Source organism: Myxine glutinosa, chromosome 4 (assembly GCF_964187855.1).
Source record: "Myxine glutinosa chromosome 4, kmMyxGlut1.1, whole genome shotgun sequence".
In the NCBI taxonomy this organism is placed as follows: Eukaryota; Metazoa; Chordata; class Myxini; order Myxiniformes; family Myxinidae; genus Myxine; species Myxine glutinosa.
Genome location: NC_136264.1, coordinates 51711352 through 51726090, shown reverse-complemented (window position 1 = coordinate 51726090; position 14739 = coordinate 51711352). Strand labels below are relative to the sequence as shown.

The following is a 14739-nucleotide window of genomic DNA, read 5'->3' as shown; positions in this document are numbered from 1 at the left end:
GAAAGACTTAGGTAGTAAAAAAAACGGCGAATGCTAAAGCATGAAACCAATAAATTCCACATTCCTGTGGCATCTTCAGTCGCACGTCAGACAAGTTCGTGAAAGACTTGGGTTGTAAAAAAACAAACTGTGAATGCTAAAGCATGAAACCAATAAATTCCACATTCCTGTGGCACCTGTAGTCGAACATCAAGCATGGACAGCAGGTTCGTGAAGGACTTCCACGAAAAACGTACCCGTTTGAATGGTTCTATACCCAGTGAATGGCGAATCTGCATATGGCGATCCGCAAATGTCACGCTTATAAAGTAGAAACCCTCACGGCATTTCATCATTCACTTGAACATAATATCTCTATTTTTATTCCAAACAGCATAACTCCGATCACAAATTATGTAGCATTAATATAAAAAATCACTTTTACCAACATTCGTGACATAAACAAATATTTAAATCTAGATGTGGAGTAGTTCCGTATGGTTGGGTGAATATAATTACGAATTCAAAATCGTAATTGTATTCACTCAATTCCAAACGTCATTCCAATATTAAATTGCTACTTTAATAAAATACTGTTTTAAATGACGATTGTATTGAGATATTATCAAACCAGCTCATTGCCGTCATCTGTCCACTTCCGGATTTGCAGCAGGTTCATATCGAGTTAATTTCAAAATCATAATTTTATTGAGGAATTTTTGAAACCTCTTCCCTACCTTACAGCATCCCCTGGGACCCCAAACCGTTCCACAGGAGGTTTGGAGGGGCGAGCCCCAAAACGAGGGAGTAGTTTGGGGACGGACAGACGGACGGACGGACACTCCTGTTTTATAATATAGATTTGTGAAGTTTCTTGTTGATCGGATAAGATTTGTTTTTCTATCCAAGATGACTGCCAAACCACGTGACCTACAATGCCATCATTTCAAACTATATGCAACAATTGTGTTGGAGGACATTTGTAAAATTTCGTATAGATAGGGTAAGCGGTATCAGAGATATAATTATTTAATATTTTCCTTTATTCCAATATGGCTGCCAAACCATGTGACCTATGATGTCATAAATTTAATATTTTAATGCAAATGGGTCATAGATAATGTGCATGCAATTTCAGATTTTTAGGTTAAGGCATTCGATTAAAACATTTATGGCTGGTATACCACTTCATCGATGATTTGAAACTTTTCCATTTTGGGGTTTCCAATAAAACATTGGTTTTAAAACAATAAAACAATAAAACATAACTATTTGCGTTTAATCCAATATATCTGCCATACCACGTGACCTATGATGTCACAATTATCATAAAACATTCTACATGGGTGTCACTCCTACGCTTAAAGTTTCATCTCAATCGGACGTGTGGTTGCTGACAAAAACGAGGTTTAGCCCCTACGGACGAACGAACGGATGGACGGACAACCCAAAAACCGGCCAAAAATGCCTCCGGCCATCTTAGGGCATGGGGTAACAACAAAATTTCATTCTTGAACATGAAACATCAAATTGCATCAATTCACGAGTGGCGTATTTCGCTTGCCTTAGTACTGGTACATCTTAAACAGACCGAAGTGACATGATTGGGAAGTTCGGTATCTGTACAAGTTTTTAGTTTCAAGGGAAGTGACAGTCGTAGAGACAACTGGGGCAGCTATGTAGGATTGTAGGAGGTATATATTGGTTTGAGAGAATAGTTATTCTTTCCTTTGAGGTCCCACTGATGAAAACTTTCCATAGCTTTGCATGCAGAGTCAGAAGAGGAGAGTTTACCTGAAGATACGGAGCAAAGAATGGCACTGGAAAATGAGAAAATTGGAGAGCAGCTTTCTTTAGGAAGTATCTTCACATTTCGTGTGACGGTCCTACAAGCTTCAGGGATTCCCACAGAATACACCGATATCTTCTGCCAGTTCAAGTGAGTCATTGAACTTTTTTCAACTTATTCAGTTGGAATGTCGGCCCAGATAGAAACAGTCAACTTGGTGTCTCACAGGTAGGGCGAGGCATCAATGCCATCCTTAGAATCATTGTTAAAATGAGCGCCCCGTCTGCCAGCATTAGTTGGTGGACGTTAGAGGATTCCATGGTGCCTTTCGTGAAGAGTAGGCGAGCTATTGACGGCACCCTCAACAAATTGCTGCCCTAACTACAGATGGCGTTGCATCAGTGGCATAGCCACACCGCCCGGCCAATGTTTCAACTCGCATCCTTGTGATGCATATGAAAGAAGATAGTGAGGATTCTAATTTAAGTAATGCTATTTTTTGGAAGTTAAACCAATGAAATGTATGGGTAAATCATTGTAATGTGCAGAAAGAGAAAGCTGAAGAGCAAGAAGAATCTCACAACATAATGTATGATTTTTAACTGGTGTACTCCCGTGCAGTTTATTAACTTATACCATTCGTAGTTAACATTTATAAGTCAATATATTGTATTACACCATGCTTATTTAATTTAAAATAGAAACAGTCTAAAAGCTTCCTTTTCAATACATTGTACACTACTTGTTGGAAATTACCATGTTTTGCGATTCTATCCTCCAGCTTCCTACACTGTCATGATGAGGCTTTTTCCACTGAACCACTCAAGAACTCAGGACGTGGGACAGCACTACCATTCTACCATGTGCAGAATGTATGTTTGGCTCTCCTTTACATCATGTTTAAGGGGTGGTGTTTGTGGCCTGTGGTGTTTGTGGCCATTGAATTGATGAAAAGGAACTAAACTGAAACTTTTGCAACCAAATGTCGAAATGCTTGTTCTGTGAGATGGTTATGTAAAGCACATTTTGACATTCGGTGAACACGGGCGTCATTGCGTGCACATGTGCACGCACACACACACACACACACACACACACACACACACACACACACACACACACACACACACACACACTGGAGATAGATACTTTGAGACCTGGTAGGTCTCTGTTCAACCTCCTGAAACCCACCCACCTGTGGAGATAGCAGCCAACAGCAAGTTGCACACACACACACACACACACACACACACACACACACACACACACACACACACACACACATGGAGGTGGATACTTTGAGACCTGGACAGACTCAGTTCCAATTTCTGAAACCCGCATATGGAGATATCAACCAACGACACACTGGTCTGTTGGAGGCCCATATTCTTGGAAAAAGGGGCATTGACGAGTCACAAAATGTTCCCAGAGTGTTATGGAGACACCGCCACCATCGTAGTGTGCTTGACTAAAGGTAGTTTGAGCAGGACTTTTTTTATTTGTTCAGCGTGCTGACGATAACTCTCCTACTCTTCATGAAAGACACTAAGGGATTCTTATGTCTACACGCTAATGCGAGAAGATGGGACACCGAGTTTCATGTCCATCCGGAGGAAGGTTCACTTTGTAAAACAACTCCTTACGTGGAAAGCTCCAATGTGACAGTTTATAGTCAAGTAAAGGTTGAAACATTGGGCTTGGTAAGGAAAAAAACCAAACCCACACACGATGTGGAAGACATATCATACCACCCAGACTCTACCTAGATCAGGTCGCCCATCCAAACTCAGCAGCCTGGCAAGCAGGAAACTGGTTCGGGATGTCACTGTAAATCCAACAATTACTTCGAAATTGCTGCAAGGCTCTATGTCCGAGACGGGGGTCAGTGTTCATCAATCAAACAGTATCGCATTCTTTAATTATTGATATGGATGGGATAATTACACGCGTCGATCGAACCCAAGTCTTCAACCAGAGCACTGGTGCGGTTCACCAGAGGACCTGGGTTCATTTCCTGGTCTGGGCGTGTAATTATCCCACAAATATAAATTTAATCTATATATATAAAACACAGTTTGTGTGTGTGTGTGTGTGTGTGTGTGTGTGTGTGTGTGTGTGTGTGTGTGTGTGTGTGTGTGTGTGTGTGTGTGTGTGTGTGTAATGTTACCGATAGACTCCTAAACGAAGAGGCTCACGTGCTTGATATTTGGCATAGACATGGCCATTGAGCCTGGGAAGAACATGGCCTACCTCAAAATATTTGATGATCCATATTTTTTATTCATATTTACCTCAGCGCATTTCAGCGAGGAATATTATACACGGAATCTGAGCAGGTGGCAGAGCAGCGCGCTGATTCGCTCAGAGCGATCACATGATGTTCCTTGCCGCCATAAACTCAGTTACGCATTCGCACGTAATTCAGAGCAAAAAGCGATTGCGTTTTTTCACATTTCAGCGAGGAACATTGCCATTCACACCACATAGGTTTTTTTTCTTTCATCTTTACGAGATCCATATTTTTTATTCATATTTACCTCAGCGCATTTCAGCGAGGAATATTATACACGGAATCTGAGCAGGTGGCAGAGCAACGCGCTGATTCGCTCAGAGCGATCACGTGATGTTCCTTGCCGCCATAAACTCACAGTTACGCGTTCGCATGTAATTCAGAGCGAAAAGCGATTGCGTTTTTTCACATTTCAGCGCCCCTCCCCCTCCCCCTCCCACTCCCCCTCCCACCTCCCCCTCCCCTCCCCCCTCTCCTCCCCTCCCCCCTCTCCTCCCCTCCCCCTCCCCCCTCTTCTCCCCTCCCCCCGTTCCCCTCCCCTTCCCCCTCCCCCTCCCTTTCCCCCCTACCCCTTCCCCCTCCCCCTCCCTTTCCCCCCCTACCCCTTCCCTTTCCCCACTACCCCTTCCCTTTCCCCCTCCCCCACCCCTCCCCTCCCCCTTCCCCCTCCCTCTCCCCCTCCTCCTCCCCCCTTCCCTCCCCCTCCCCCCTCTCCTCTCCTCCCCCCTCTCCTCTCCTCCCCCCTCCCCTCCCCCTCCCCTCCCTCTCCCCTCTCCTCCCCCTCCCCTCCACCCTCCCCCCTCTCCTCTCCTCCCCCCTCTTCTCCCCTCCCCCCCTCTCCTCCCCTCCCCCCCTCTCCTCCCCTCCCCTCCCCCCCTCTCCTCCCCTCCCCCCCGTTCCCCTCCCCTCCCATTCCCCCTCCCCCTCCCCTCCCCCGCCCGGCAATGCCGGGTACTTCTGCTAGTTATTTATAATCCTGTTCGTTAATGTAATATCTCATTCCCTTCACAAAGCTTGCTTCTATGCACAAGTGGCAATAAATAAGCCATTAATGAAAAAGACGCATCTAAAAGCTCATAATTATGGAGTTTGCGACAAAGCATCTTAATGATACTGAAGGCATGTAGGGAAAGGTTTTGTGCTCAGACGAGACAAAAATTGAACTTTTTGGTTTAAATTCAAAGTCTGGTGGAAGCTGACCACTGCACATCACCTAGCCAACACCATCCCCACTGTCAAGCATGGTGGTGACAGCATCATGTTATGGGGCTGCTTTTCATCTGCAGGGACTGGCAAGTTTATCGGGATAGAAGGGACAATGGACGGTGCAAAGAACAGGAGAATCCTTGAGGAAAACCTGCTTGATTCAACCATGAATCTGAAACTTGGTAGGAGATTCACATTTCAGCAGGCCAATTATCCGAAGCACAAAGCTAAAGCCACACTGGAGTGGCTGAATAAGAAGAAATAAATGTTCTTGAGTGGCCCAATCAAAGTCCTGACTTGAACCCAATTGAAGATTTATGGCGCGACTTGAAGATTGCAGTCCAAGGACGATCCCCATCAAACATGGCAAAACTAGAGCAATTTCCACATGAAGATTGGGGAAATATTTCAGCATCTCACTCTTCAAAGCTGGTAGAGACGGAACCAGAAAGAAGAATAGAAGTCATTGCTGCAAAAAGTTATTCCACCAAGTACTCCCCTGAGGGGCTGAATACTTTTGCAACCAATGAATTTCGATTTGTACATGATTTTTGCAGGTATTCCTGACATGTAACCTCCTTCAACTATAACAGTTTAGTTTGATCTGTTCAGTTATGAATGAAAAAGTTCATTTGGAAACATTGTTTCACCATAATTTGTAATCAGCTGAATGTGGCATTATTGGTAGGGGTGAATACTTTTGCAGGCCACTGTATAACAAACCGATCATGGACATGCAAATTGGATGCTGATAATACAGGACTTGAAGCTAGTTTATTAAAATTTTCTTCAAGTGCAGCGAAATACATGTTTTACAACTGCAATCAAAATGTAATTCAAGCCTAACCATCAATTGTCATATCTTTAACAACACTTAGGATTAGGGTTATTTTCGTTTATTTTCAGCATTTAAGAGCACTTACTGCCTGTTAGTTGTATAATTGCTCGCTTCAAGCAGCATCATGCTGATATGCAGAAAGTGCACAATTATGGCCTAATATGTACTCTGTCTTGATTAATGTGGAATATAAAGCTCTCAAAGGAATGGCATCTCCCACAATAACGCTGAAGCACATGGCCTGTTGCTTCACATTGCAGGCTGGTCGTGGATGCCCTGGTTTTTTAACCACTTTTCTCAAGATCTTGCCCCTCTCTGCTCGCTCTCGCTCTCGCTCTCTCTCTCTCTCTCTCTCTCTCTCTCTCTCTCTCTCTCTCTCTCTCTCTCTCCCTCTCCCTCCCTCCTCCCTCTCCCTCTCCCTCTCTCCCTCTCCCTCTCCCTCTCCCTCTCCCTCTCTCCCTCTCTCCCTCTCCCTCTCTCTCCCTCTCCCTCTCTCTCTCCCTCTCTCCCTCTCTCTCTCCCTCTCTCTCTCTCTCCCTCTCCTCTCCTCTCTCTCCCTCTCCCTCTCTACCTCTCTCCCTCTCTACCCTCTCTCCCTCTCTCCCTCTCTCCCTCTCTACCTCTCTCCCTCTCTCCCTCTCCCTCTCCCTCTCCCTCTCTGCCTCCAATCCCTCCCCAACTTCTCCATGATGCACGTACTGTTCCAGTAACTCCCTCCTGGTTAAACTCATCAAATCCATTAATCCCGGCCTATCACTCACCTCAACACTTTTCTCTCGTTTGTGGAACTTATTTAGGGAGACGGAGACGGTTCAGTCACATTCTTTCCTTCAAGGCTTGAAGCAAGCAGTGTCATCCCCCATCCTTCCTCATAATCTTTTCTACCTTTAACCCTACCTAACCCAAAGCTCTTTCTGGTTACTGTGCTTCCTCCTCTCTCCTCCTTTCTTGTTCTTTCATTCCCTTGCTTGTTTTTTTCCACCTTCCCTGAGCCTATAAAAGTGGAAACATTCCTACTTCCCAGGTATCTTGCTTCTTCCTCAATGTCATCTTATTTCTTCTTCTCGCTTCAAAAAATAAAAAATCACCAAACAAAAAAATTATTATTATTTTTCACTCCATAACGATTCTCATTTCTGCTTGAATTTCCTTCTGCTTCTGGTTATACACCCACCCCCCCCCCCCCCCCAATTTCTCAATATCTCCAAACTGAACCTACATTAAATATAAACTCTTCTTCCTTTAAAAGCATTTAAAACCGCACTCGGTAGAGCGCACACCTCCGCCAAGCTGAACAGTTTGTTTTGTTTCCCACCGATAGGCTGGATCTGGATTCAAACCTGAACCAATATCTAATTGGCTTGTTCTTGTCACCTAAGCAACTCATCCACCTAGTTTTGTCATAACTCGTCCACAATTTTTGAAACATCGTGCTATATATCGTTTTTGGTCCTATTTCTCAATGGTGAAGAATCATTTAGAAAATTAAAAAATTATTGTACACTGTTATTCAATCCCCTCAGAAACAAATGGTCATGTTTTTGTCAATAATGGATTTTAATTCCCAGAAGTCATTATCTAAACCTGCATGGTATCCTCATGGACTCACATTAAATAAAGGCCAGAAAATGTTGTGGGTTATTTATGAATGGAAACATTGTGATGGTTATTGTGACTGTGGCACTTGAAAGGGAACACAGGTGCTCAAAGGCTTGTGCATAATTTCATTGCAGATTGCTGTGGAAGTGACCAGGTCGTTTGTGAAATACATCAAGACCCGTCCCATTGTGTTTGAAGTGTTTGGACATTATCAACAGCATCCCACACACAACCAATGTGTGGATGTGAACAGGTTGGCTTTTGTTGTAACTAATTAATTGTATTTATGGTCCTGTCTGAGTTTAGTAACAGTTTGGAAACAGTAAACCTGCAGCCTCAACGCTCCTTTTGGATCGTCCCTGGAGTACCGATACCAAGCTTAAATTTGTGACAGAGTAAATTGTGTAAACCAGGATATTATCCCTGAATTATATCGTTTTTTATTTTTTATTTTTTTAAGTTCACCCTAAACAAGACTAAAAGCCACTGATTTGTAAAGGGCTACAAAGAAAAAGAGGAAAAACTAGTAAAACCATCACCTCTCCTGAAGCACGGAAACCTCTTCACATGACCACTGTGCAGGATGGGGTAACTAGGCCAGGTGGAAAAATCCATTTTCCTACTCCCATTAAATTAGGCCATGGGGCATAGGGCTAAAATGTGCTCAATTTGACAATTTCGTGCAACAACGCAGGGGATTACTTAAAATTGCTATAGATGGGTTGGGGATGTGCTCCTGAACAAGAAACACCATGTCCCCAGACACCAGGGGTGCTCATTAATTTTTAACGCGCACTTGATGAAAATGCAAGTAAATATATATTCATCAACTATACGTTACTGCATTTTCTTTTATTTCTGGATAGTTTGAGGAGTAAAATGAAAAAAATTGATTGTGATATTGTTTCTAGACCTCCTTTTCACTAAAATACACCAATAAACATGATATTTTTGTATCTAGATAGTCATAGCGATAACTTGAAAATGAATCCAATCTGAAAATATGGTCCGCCACAGCTGAAACACATGTTGTGCCGCAAATAAATCATTTTTATTTTACTTTTTTAAAATTAACTTCTCACTTCTACCTTCTATGATCAGTTCATCTTCTTTGATTTGAAGAATGGCAATGAGTGGCAGTTGACGGCTGACTCCTTTTACTTTTTAGAAGATTCATTTTCAACTTATTTATTTAAAACAGTACAACATGTATACATTACGCATGTCATGGAAAGTGCTTGCATGATTAACAGTGTTTAAGAGTACTGTTACTTTTGCTTCGTTTCCATGTTCAATACATAATGTATACATGCCAGGATAAGGCAGACAGACATAAATAATTGAGACAATCAAATTTGTTTATGATATCCATTACATTATAATTTACATCATTGTTCAATTTACAGCTTTCAAGTTTGAGAAATTTGTACTATTAACTATATTCACAGGTATAAGGTCGAAATCATGAACACAGGACTTTCATTTAAAAAATGATTGTACTTAAGAATAAATTAATTTTAAACATGTCAACCACACATAGATGACAATCAGTGAAAAAATCACTGATCATCCAGGATTCGAACCTGGGAACCCTGCGCTTTACTAGTGCGATGCCCTAACCAACTGAGCTATACGATCAGATGGAGAAGAACGGATGATTTTAAATCAATAGGTCTTCAGTTCTAGTCCCGTTCCTCTAACATCCTCTCATCTGAGAAGCGTATTGATTTAAAATCATCCGTTCTTCTCCATCTGATCGTATATTTCAGTTCAACTTCAACTTCAGGTTAGAGCATCTTACTAGTAAAGCGGAGGTTCCCAGGTTCGATCCCAGGTTCCCAGATATTTGTGCACTTGACCTAAAAGACACTTTAAAAATGAAGATTGATAAATTCATATGACCTCAAAAAAAGGAACTTCACCTCAATATTCTTCTTCATCAGAACCAGCTCCTTCCTCTGGCTCAGCAACTGGTTCATCGGATACAATTTCACCATTCTCGCATCCAGTGCATCTACAGAGTTCTGTACATTGCATACCAAGCTCACTGCAGCATGTTACGTCAGCCACTGACTGCACGTCATCTTTGAGTGCACGCTTACATTTTCTCTTCTTGCAGCTACAGTGTACTAGCTCCAGGATGTCATCAGGAGCAGGTGGAAGACTACACCAGTCCACTTCCAGAGAAGGTGTTCCATCAATCTCTTCAACTTTCCATCCTGATTCACTGGGAGCTGGAATTTCTGGCAGCTGTTCTAGGCAACGACGAAATATACCAGCTTGGTAATTAGCACGCATGATGTGTTTGATGAGAGAATCTCTGTTTGGTGGAAGGGATTCTCCAGCATGGACACCAAGTCGAAACTTATCATATCTGGCCTCGTTGACGGTTTCTGCTTTCTCCTGCCCATATACATGGCAAGCAAATCGCTCCAGTCTAGCAATTAGGTCATCTGATGGAGTGAATGACACCCCAAGCTCTTGAAAGGTTTCTTTGTACTTGTCATACTTAATCATTAGCTTGTAAGGTGTGACTTTCCCTTTTCCTCTGAAGGCGCTAACTGAGTCGCAACCAGTAAACGGGTGAAATCCCACAAGCGCAGATGTTACATCAGTTCCCAGCTGGCTCTGTAGAGATGTCATATCAAGAGTTCGTACCTTATCTTTGACACCGGTGTGAAACAGTAGAGGCACAGTAAACTGATGAGCACAACCTAAACTAATTATGAAGACATCAGTGTCCTGGCATTTGATTGATATAATGTATTTCATTGATATTCAGTTGTTGTTTTTCTACTCAGATCAGTGAGTAAATTTTCTTTTTTGCCTCAATAGTAGGTGACGTTTTTTTTCTTCAAAAAACTTCCATGTCCCCCCCCCCCCCCCCCCCCCAAGAATCTATTGGTGCATCCCTTGTTATACATTTGTACACGCTTTGCTAGTAAAAATATTAATGACCATGACCACCGCGCAAAAAAACAACAAAACAAAAATACAAAATAAAAATAAACTCAACATGTGTTTATTGTTTATAATTATAGAGTTTAAAATTTTGCAAACATCTGTCTTTTTTAGTAACAAATATCAAATCAAGGTTTTTTTAACAACTTCTCCGACAAGGTAAACATACTTTTTATTACCATCATTTACAGGACAGTAAGAAGTACCTACCGTACAATTTAGTAAAAATGTGTAGTCTACATGTACAAAATTATTTCTTAATTCTTTGTGGATCCTAAAAACTGTAATGAGGTGTGACATGAGCCTGATGACATAAACCACAATATCCCCACATATCATGATACTATTACTAAAGTAAAAGAGCATGCTTGCAATAGTACGATTTGTATTATAAATTGTAGTCTTGAAATAGATAAACAAAATCATAAAATGTACATTTCATCATGCATGACTTGCTGAGTCTGCTGTACATTTGTCAATTGAATTTGAAGATACTACTCTTCTAAGGCCAACTCCAAATCTTCCGGAACTTATTACTAACTTGCTTGAATCAAGCATGATGATTTATTTGATCATGATATATGGCAATGTAATGTGAATTCTATCATCATGATCAGATTCTATCATCATGATCATGTCTATGTTTGCAGAACAATTGAAACTTTTGGCTAAACTTAAAGCTTACTAAAACAATTACTACATAATCATATTAACTTACCATGACATGTAGATGTTTCGGTCTTTTTCTCCTTCAGCCTGTTCACTTTACTGATGTCACAAAAGCGACGTGAACAATCATAATGGTAGCCAATGTTGGGATTTTCTGGTTTGGCTTCAATGCAGGATTGTGTATCGGCAAAATCAAGCCCCAGCTTTACCGCACAGTCGGCCAGTAAATCGCGTTCTTTACAGTCATAGAGCAACCATTTACTCGCAAATTCAACAAAGCGGGCCCAGTTTTTATCATTGAATTGAATGAAATTGCTTTTAGTTTTATGGACAACATGCATCACGCAAAATTTGGACGAAAATTGAACAGGTTTTCCTGTCACTGCCGAAGCAATGGGCGTCGCCATCTTGGTTTGTCAGCTACCGAGCGGAGCTTAGTATGAGCTGCGTGATTGGCCAATTACGGCACCTGACGTATCTGGAGCGCTCATTCGCTGAATTTATCACGTGAACAACCTTGTCCGCGAATTTTAAACCTGATTTTTTTATCGAAATTCTTTCTTTATTTGTATTTTAATGTGCAGGTATATTTATTGGGGACATTATTATATCGAATGGAACGAATATTTTGCTGATTTTCATGAATAAATCAAGTAATCCCCATTCCTGTTGCACGAAAAAGTGGATTTTAATGGTATGCCCCATGGCCTAAATGGATATTGTGAGTTACATCAAAAATAATATTTCCCTTTTTAAAACTTTTCTGTGGCTTTATCAAAACACAAAAAAAAACTTCTCACATTTAACCATCCTGCCACTTCGTTTTTTATTTCCATAAATTCTGGCAAATAGTGTCTGTGAAGCTCTAAGTTTAAAGTAGAGACAATCCTCTATTGTATAATAATTTTCGGAAAATGTATCAAAAAGAACGGTAATGTTCTTAAATTTGCTGTATTTTTTAATACAATGGTCTAGGCTCATGGAAGAGCTAAATAGTAAAGGGCAGTGAACTTAATAAAGTGTATTGGGGTGGAGCAGGAGTGGAGGAAAGGAGGAATAACACAAAAACGAGTAACAATATCCTGGAGAGGAACAGAATAGGAAAGAATAAACATATGTAGAACAAGCGCTACGCCCCCGTCGGTGAAGTGATGTGAGTTGACAAAGTGGAAGACGCAGAAAACATGGAAGAGTTGATAATATTTGCGAGTGGGTTGGAGACGCACCCACACACCAGATTAGAAGTTAGTACTTCGCTTATTAGTCCCCTACCGGTGTACACCGGAAGGGACTATAGGTTTGCACGCCGTCCCTCCGTCTGTCAGTCCGTCAGTCCGTCACGCAAAGAATAGTTTTCCGGACTTCTTTTCTAAATTCTTAATGCTAATGATTTCAAACTTGGCACATGGTTTCCTCATGATAAGTTACAGATCAAGTTCGAACTTCACGACGTTTCGATCATTTTTGACAAAGTTATGGCACTTTGAACTTTGGTAATTCTGATAATTCTGATGATCCTTAACTCAGTCCCATTTTAAGTTTTAATTTCCTTTAAAAACCAATTTCTCTGCAATAATTGGACCGATTGAGATCAAATTTTCACCATAGGAGGAACTCGGTCTGTAGAATATTTCAATGGTAATTATGACGTCACAGGTCACGTGGTTCGGCCGCCATATTGTTTTTCGTGAAAACACGAAAACCCCTTTTTCTCTGCAACGGCTGAGCAGATCGAGGCCAAACTTTGCAGGCAGAATCGCATACCCATGGCGAACAAAAAAGTCAGCGAGCATGACGTCATGCATCACATGGTTTCAGAGTTATGACGTTTTTAAGCATGAACCTTTAAAACCGAGCTCCTCCGTCATTTTTGATCCAATCGAGGGGAAACTTCACAGATCTGTTCAGCATGTCAGTCTACTAAAATGTCCTTTTGGAATTTGCGATAGGGCACGTGGTTTGGCAGATATCATTAATTAAACGAAAATATTTTTAAAATGGATATCTCTTGTTTATTCGAGAGTTCTCCTCTAGCCGCACCACGTTCCCTCAGCCTCGTCTCGCGAATGTCAACAGCGCGACACAGCGCGCGCTTTCGTGAAGGGGCGGAGCCAAGCCAAGCAACATTTATATATACACATCGATCATTGATCGTGAACCGGAAAATATAATAAATTACTGATATTTAGCGACTCGAAAGGTTCTTTATCAACAACTTATTTTCTAGTGCTTCTGCTGACCTGTCTGCAAGGTGTATAAATCGAAGTCCCGAGTGCGAATCACAGGTGAGCCCGTCCTGAGGTAATTTGCAATTGGGAACGATTCAGAACCTGTGGGTAAATAACCCTTGGTAATTTCCCCAACAGTTTTCCGGACGACAGACTGCCGGTAGGGGACATGTATTGCAGCGCAATACTCAGAATGCTTGTTTTTCAAGATATTCCGCTCACAAGGTTCAGACATATATGGTGGTGGCCATCTTGGATTTTGACGTGGCGACCCAATTTTCAATAGGGTTCTTCCTTATGCCTAGATACACCCACACACCGGATTAGAAGTTAGTAGATCATTTATTTTTCACGATATTCCGCTCACAAGGTTCAGACATTTACTTTTCAAGATATCGCGCTCACAAGGTTTAGATATGGTGACAGCCATCTTGGATTTTGACGTGGCGACCCAATTTTCAATAGGGTTCTACCTTATGCCTCGATACACCCACACACCGGATTAGAAGTTAGTAGTTCATTTATTTTTCAAGATATTCCGCTCACAAGGTTCATACATTTACTTTTCAAGATATCGCGCTCACAAGGTTTAGATATGGTGACAGCCATCTTGGATTTTGACGTGGCGACCTAATTTTCAATAGGGTTCTTCCGTATGCCTAGTTGCACCCACACACCAAATTAGAATTCGGTCCTACGCTTACGCACGCACGCACGGACGGACGGATGCACAGACAGACGGACGGATGCATGCACGCATGGACGGACGGACGGACGGACGGACGGACGGACGGACGCACACACACCGACGGAGAGGAAAACCACAGTCCCCCTTTCGCTCCGCGGTGCGACGGGGGACAATAAATAGTGGATATGCATGAGTGAGCTCATGACGTAATGATTGGCAGCACATTTGAAAGACTGAATTGAGGAGAACAAGACAATGCACACAGGGAGGTGATTCCAGAATTGGGAGAAGAGGACGAATGAATACAGGAGGGTTGCCAGACTGGAATTTGGACAGGTGAGTAAGTAAGGGTTTCTTGAGGAATGGGTGCAACATGTGTATTGGGGAGAGCAGTGATAGGAGAGGAGAGGAGGAGCAGGGCCAGATGTAGGCTGATGAAAATGAAGAGCCCATCAACTTGTCGCCTGTGGCAGAGCGACGGTCCCTAGGAAT

The 14739-nt window shown here is 42.1% G+C and overlaps 1 protein-coding gene across 1 annotated transcript in view; it reads left to right on the top strand.

Annotated features, from left to right (window-relative positions):
* The window catches only part of LOC144891712 (kinesin-like protein KIF1B), a 65155-nt gene that overhangs the window by 27194 nt on the left and 23222 nt on the right, over positions 1–14739 (top strand). Inside the window, exons 9-11 of the mRNA XM_078775708.1 lie at positions 1741–1918; positions 2550–2640; positions 7836–7954. Of these exons, the coding sequence (XP_078631834.1) occupies positions 1741–1918; positions 2550–2640; positions 7836–7954 (388 nt within the window). The remainder of the gene's footprint in view (positions 1–1740; positions 1919–2549; positions 2641–7835; positions 7955–14739) is intronic.